Source organism: Cyprinodon variegatus, unplaced genomic scaffold (assembly GCF_000732505.1).
Source record: "Cyprinodon variegatus isolate N-32 unplaced genomic scaffold, C_variegatus-1.0 Scaffold163, whole genome shotgun sequence".
Taxonomy (NCBI): Eukaryota; Metazoa; Chordata; class Actinopteri; order Cyprinodontiformes; family Cyprinodontidae; genus Cyprinodon; species Cyprinodon variegatus.
In genome coordinates, this window is record NW_015150616.1 from 896886 (window position 1) to 903810 (window position 6925).

General features: G+C 38.2%; 1 protein-coding gene across 1 annotated transcript in view; it reads left to right on the forward strand.

The window, feature by feature from the left end:
- The first annotated feature begins 911 nt into the window (after positions 1 to 911).
- Positions 912 to 6925, forward strand: part of catip (ciliogenesis associated TTC17 interacting protein) — a 9195-nt gene continuing 3181 nt past the window's right edge. Inside the window, exons 1-6 of the mRNA XM_015378033.1 lie at positions 912 to 1268; positions 1420 to 1605; positions 1692 to 1747; positions 1866 to 1952; positions 3091 to 3258; positions 3368 to 3492. Coding sequence (XP_015233519.1) covers positions 1181 to 1268; positions 1420 to 1605; positions 1692 to 1747; positions 1866 to 1952; positions 3091 to 3258; positions 3368 to 3492 — 710 coding nt within the window. The 5' untranslated portion in view covers positions 912 to 1180. The remainder of the gene's footprint in view (positions 1269 to 1419; positions 1606 to 1691; positions 1748 to 1865; positions 1953 to 3090; positions 3259 to 3367; positions 3493 to 6925) is intronic.

The following is a 6925-nucleotide window of genomic DNA, read 5'->3' on the forward strand; positions in this document are numbered from 1 at the left end:
AATAAAGTCATAACATTACGCGAATAAAGTCATAAAATTATGAGAATAAAGTTGTAACATTACGCGAATAAAGTCGTAACATTATGAGAATAAAGTCGTAACATTGCGAGAATAAAGTTGTAACATTACGAAAATAAACTTGTAACATTATGAGAATAAAGTCATAACATTACGCGAATAAAGTCATAAAATTATGAGAATAAAGTTGTAACATTACGAAAATAAACTTGTAACATTATGAGAATAAAGTCATAACATTACGCGAATAAAGTCATAAAATTATGAGAATAAAGTTGTAACATTACGCGAATAAAGTCGTAACATTATGAGAATAAAGTCGTAACATTACGCGAATAAAGTCAAAAAATTATGAGAATAAGGTTGTAACATTTCGCGAATAAAGTTGTAACATTATGAGAATAAAGTCGTAACATTACAAGAATAAAGTCGTAACATTATGCGAATAAAGTCGTAACTTTATGTGAATAAAGTCGTAACATTACGAGAATTAAGTTGTAACATTGCTAGAATAAAGTCATAACATTACGCGAATAAAGTCATAACATTACGAGCATAAAGTCATAACATCACGAGAATAAAGTCGTAACATTACAAGAATAAAGTCTTAAAATTACGAGAATAAAGTCATAACATTACGTGAATAAAGTCATAACATCACGAGCATAAAGTCATAACATCACGAGAATAAAGTCGTAACATTATGAAAATAAAGTCCTAAAATTCAGAGAAAAAAGTTGTATTTTATGACAACTCTTACGAAAGCACTTTTTTCCCCTAACTGAGGAATGTCTAGCATCATGTGAAGTTATACTTTGGCTCTGGTTTGACAAATAAGGAAATCTCCACCAAACATGCTGCCCTTGTTCTGCTGGTCGGAGCTTGAAGCTTTCTTTCTGAAACGGGTTGTGGTATAATGACTTAAAACTTTATTCTCGAAATAGAAGAAAAACATCTCTAACCTGTCCGTAAAACTCCGTCGTACAAACCAGCGCAGATCCGCATAATGAATTTCTACTGCGGCTGCGCCCTGACAACAGCGTCGTTACCATGACAACCCCAGCATTCGCCCGTCCACAAAAACTATCCAGGCCGACGACGGAAGTCAGTCAAAGAGGGCCGCTGTTTGTAAAGAACTCGTGAAACAGCTGGAGAAACAGCGATGGAGGAGACTGAAAGTGTCGGTGCTTCATCTGCCGCTGAGGAGATAAAATCCTCGGACGAGGCTGTCGCTTTCATGGCCTCCATTGGTGAGTTAAAGTGGAAACAGCCAGTGTTTAGTTTGGAAAAAAACAACAACAAAAAAAAAAACATAAAACGTCTGGTTAATTTAATTTAAACAAAAAAGCAACAATAAAAAGAAAGTATTTGGTGTTATCTGTGGCTTCTGTGTTCTACTAGAGCCCGAGGAGCTGCAGAGGTGCGTGTTTCCAGAGCGCTTGGATGTGCTGTCTGATGGAGGAGGAGTCCTGGGAGAGTTCAGCTTGTCTGTAGAGTTTACACGCAGAGCCCTGCAGCCCTGCATGCTGGTGCATGCTCAAAGCAAGGGAGCTATCGATGGCTGCCCCTGTGGAACAACAGTAACAGGTGAGATTTATCAAGGTGGTCCCTGATTGCTCAACATGTGCTTTCATGTTTATCACTTCCCATCATCTACTTTTCTACACTTAAAGCCTATCTCACCGCCGAGTTGGAGGTCCTGGAGGAAGACTACCATGAGTTTGTCAAGGTGAGGCCTTTAAACCAAAACAACAACAAAAAAGAAAGAAAAAGAAGAAATTTTTATGTCAGTAATATGGTTGAATTTTTGATGGCTTGTTTTTTTTTTCTAAAAACATTTTCTTCAGCTTCATGATCACAATGTTGAAAAGAGGTGCCACATGGTGCAGCAGAATGGATGGATGGTGATCGACACATGCAGTAGAGTGGGAGAGGTGAAAATAAGTAATATTGTTTCCATCATCTTTAGAGCTTGCTCATTTTTCTAATTTAATCATGTTGGAGCATCAAATTTCGATGTAATGCCTTAAAAAAATCTTTGCTTCCTAATGGGTTAGCTGTAAAGCTCCATGGCCTAGGTGGAAGAATCTGTTTACTTCACAGCTATTAGTCGTGCAATCAACTAAATATGGATTTTATGAAAGACTGGAAATAATAAATTTGATGCTTAATAAAACACGCAAAGGTGCCGTGCTGAGATTTATGGGGGGGCACAATGTGACAGATATCATTGAACATACAAACCTTGCATCAGAACATGACGATGGCGGCGTCATGCTGCGAGGATTCTTTTTTTTCCCTTTTCCAAAGGCAGAGTTGAAACCCAAATCAAGAAGAGAACCTGATGCAAATATTTATTTGAGTCTAATCAGACTTGTCTCCACCTATGCAGTATTTTGTCATTTAAGCATAATCGAATAGTTTAGGCCTTTTCGTAGACCGTAAGCAATCATTTCAAAACTGCAGTTGCATGTTTCAGTGTGCCTATTTGCCGCAATGTTGCTGTTCAAAATGCATGAGCACTCTGCACATGCCTGGTGTTTCTCTTAATGGGTTCAGTGTAACTCTGTGACAGTAACACAGCGCCACCAAATGGCCCGGCATATGTACTACAGCACCATCAGTGGCGCTATGTGCATGCACAATTTTTCTAATCTGTTTAAGAAAAGATACAGTGTCTTTGTTCTGGTAGGCTTTAGCTTGACTTGTTTTTGCAAGATAATAGCATGTTTTATGTGTAAATGCACTCCAGGACTATTTTTTGGTGAGCCTGGTGCTTTTTAAGATGAAGTACTGAGCTAAATGTAAAATTCTGCTTTTCAGATTCATATTTATTTTTAACGGCGCAATTATCTGTTGCAAATTATCCCAGTAAATAAATATACTGATATAAGAGGCTTTAGAGTATGAACCTGTAAAAGATATTGAGTTTTATCAATAGTTTCAAGTCCTTGTTCAGATGTGCAAAAATGATCATCTGACACTAACATGTCCGTCTCTTGTGGGTTTACCTTTGGCTGTATGTTTTTGTTTTGTTTTTCTTTGTGTGCGTCTTACTGAATGCGTGTAAAGGAAGTGACCAAAGGGCATGTGTCTTACACCATGTCTGCCCTGCGAGGACTGGTCACTGAAGGATCCAGCATGCTGTTGATGCGTCTGATCGCTCAGAGGAAGAAGGTTCCAGAGAACACGGTCTTTATCTTCCTGGATCAATGTTCATGTATTAATCTGACCACTTTTGTAAGTAAATTCAGATGTGAAAATGTTTTTGGAAAAAAAACAAAAACGAGCATACTATTTGAGTAAACTCTCTTTTTTTTTTGGTGTGTGGGTTTTGGTAAACAATCAGAGTCAGCTTGGTGTGAAGAGAGTTGAAGTTGGTGATAAGGTCACTGAGGTCTTCGGAGTGCAGAGATTGGTCGGTTCTGTGGAGGACAGCCCCTCCACTTGGCAGTGCTACTTCCTTGATAATGGGTGAGTTCACGCTGTTTTTGTTTGTTTTGTTTGTTTGTTTGTTTTTTGCCTTCTTTCAATAAATGCAGCATTCTGCTGCTCTCTAAACCCTGGGTGACATGGATATGATAAAAACCTTTTGTTAGCTAAGCTGATTTTTGACTGTTTAACTGAAACTTTTTGAGTGTTTAACCACAATTAGACATCTCTAGACGTCATTTATATAAAAATCTCCTTAGCTTTTCCTTTTCAGACTCATTAGGTTATTACGGAGCCCCCTAGGGGACATGGGGAATTTTTTTTTCTTTTGCATTCCCTCGCAAAAGTATTGCGTTACCTCGCAAAGTTTTGCGTTACCTCACAAAACCTTTTGTGAAAGTTTTGCAGTCCCACACAAAACCTATTTTTGTGAGAACGCCAAACCTTACTTCGGTAAAGTTAGAAAGATATTCACAGAGTCGGAATTCCGGGATCAATAACTCTTGTTGTTGAAACACAAATGGCGCCTCTTTCATGTCCTGATAGCACAGACTACATATTACAAGAATCAAAAAGCTTTATTGTCGAGAAAAACGAGCCATTCTCTGAGCTTGATGTATTACATTGATCTCTATGCACAGGCAGCGGCCAGGCCAGTGGTTAGGGACCATCTGCAAATGGTAAAACAACAGAAAAACCTTGCAAATAAAAATCAATAACTCCACTGCCATAAAGTGCAGAGACTCCAAAATCATCACACACACCAAGGGGCTCTGGGTGATCGCACTACAACAGCTGGTTTGGAAAAATACACAGATTACTTAATTTTTTAGAATTGTTTTGTTATTATTAAACATTAATATCATCCTATTTTACTTCATAAAGAACTCCCATCTGCCTAGCATCTCTGTGAACTTCATTCACAAAAAGTTATAAAAAGTTGTATTTTTTCCAAAACAGCTGTTGTAGTATGATCACCAGAAGTTCCTTGGTTTGTGTGGCGATTTTGGAGTGTCTGCACTGTACAGTCTTAGAGTTATTGATCAAAATAGGACGAATATCTTTCTAACTTTACCGAAGTAAGGTTTTGCGTTCTCACGCAAAACTTTCGCAAAAGGTTTTGCGAGGTTTCGCAAAAGGTTTTGCGAGGTTTCGCAAAAGGTTTTGCGAGGTAACGCAAAAGGTTTTGCGAGGTAACGCAAAATTTTGCGAGGTAACGCAATACTTTTGCGAGGGAACGCAAAAGAAAAAAACATTCCCCATGTCCCCTAGGGGGCTCCGTAGGTTATGATATGTTTCACTTGGTTAAATATTTCTATCCTAATTTCCTACTAAGCCCAGCATTAGTGGGAGCAATTTCATGTTGTTCACTATACTGAGGTTTGTCATAATTTTTATGTGGAAATGTTATGCTGTATTAATTTGTAACCTCTTTTTAATAGAGTTGAAGTAAACAGGAAATTTGGATTTGTCTGAAAATTACAGTTTTTTCTTTAAAAAAAGGACAGTGTCAGGATTTGGTTATTGAGTGTTCACCCAAAAGCAGAGGCAGGAAGGCAGAGGTGAATTTCTTTAGATTTAATTAAAAAAGGAAACTGAAAACAAAGGCAGGTTATCCAAAAATCCAATAATGAAAACNAGTATTAGGAACTGATCTTATCTGTTGTGCCTGTGCACTTTATCTGTTTCACTGTTGGTGAATGAGAAACGTCCTCTCGAGTCCTTGTATGTCTGGTGAATGTGAAGAATTGATATTAAAGCTGACTTTGACTATAAAATGTTATAGGCCTACTGCATATTGAGAAAATTTAGATCGGTATTGTGCAACAATCGGGAGATGGGGACCCCCCCCCAATATTGACAGGTATTTCGCACACTGAGCTAAGGGAATGGAGAATGGCACTAGGGGGCAACAGAGAGTAACCAAGAAATACAACAGTACATAAAGCATAGTGTAACTGAAAGCCCAAATTGAAAACCTGGAATAGAACCAAAATCCTAATCAGGAGATCATGACAGTATGCAGGTTCTCAGATACAAATTTTTAAAGAAATGGTGAATAAGCTATATATCCTGAAAAAAATTTCCAAAACAGCAAATTATACTACTAAAAAAACTTTATTAAACATTACAACATGTACATGTCTGGTAGATGATCAGAACAATCACAGTGTTACAATCTGTTAAGCGCACATGTGTATAAGTTCTGGGGAGTGGCGGCCTAGTAGTTAGGGAATAAAGCTTGGAATCCTGAGGTTCTGAGTATGATTCCTACACCCACAGACTGCCACTCTGGGTCTCTGAGCAAGACCCTTAACCCCTGATTGCTGGGCGCCCCACGATAGCAGCCCACTGCTCCCCAATGGGATGGGTAAAATGTAGAGGTAAATTTCTCCAGAGATCAATAAAGCTCAATTAATATTAATTATTGAACAACCTCTAGTTTCTTCAGGTTCTGTAAAAAAAAAAAAAAAAAAAAAACAGCAGGAAGAAATGAACAACCGAATATTCAAAACTTGTACCCGCATTAACAAAATTTTCCATTATCGTTGACCTTAGAGAGGCGATTACATCAACCGTGATGTTTTATTCAAATGTCTTAATATCCACTATTTGAACTCTGTTCTTTATCGAGGGAATGTTCTCATACTGATGCAACAAAATTGAAAAACAGTTTTAAGTATTAACAGAATTTTAACAGAAGTTTAACAAAGAAATTGATAAGAAGCCTATTATACAGAGGAAAATTTTGTCACTTTAGGCCTGTGTTGATCACAGCTCAATGTGAACCCTCACATTGAGCACAGGAAGACTGGGCCTTGAGCTCTAGTTCTACCTCAACTTATTCCAAAGAATCACCCTATAAGGATCTGTCTGCGGGCCATATCCTGTCAGGATATATGCAGCCGTACGTACCTACACTGCAACCGCGGCGTCAAGCTACTGCTTAACGTAAAAACCCAGACAGTTCTAATGATAAAGTGTTGGAATGTCCATCCGGCTTACTTGCACATTTCCAAGTTAACGCAGCATGTTCATAGACATTCACACAATGAGCAGTAACTAAAAACGGAAATGAAACCATTAAAAGAAATTAACCTTCAACACCACACATGTTTTTACTATGCTTATATCTAAATAATTGCCAAGCAAAAACAGAGCCTACAAATACTTTGTCCTTAACTTTAGCTGCACTTAAACCCATTTCTGTCACGTCTTGGTTGAGGTTTGGAGGACCCAAATGCAGAGGCAGTGAGGCTGAGGTAAATACTTGTAGTTTAATGAAAATGGTTAACAAAGACAGTCCAAAAATCCAACTAAAAATGTAACAGACCAGAACCATGGAGACATCAAGGGAAAACACGTAGAAGGAGCCAGGGAGAGACGAGGGGAGACAACTACAGCGATAACAGGACCAGCAACAACAGGGGAACCAACAAAGAGTGAGAGCAGAGGGAGAGCATAAATAGCTGAC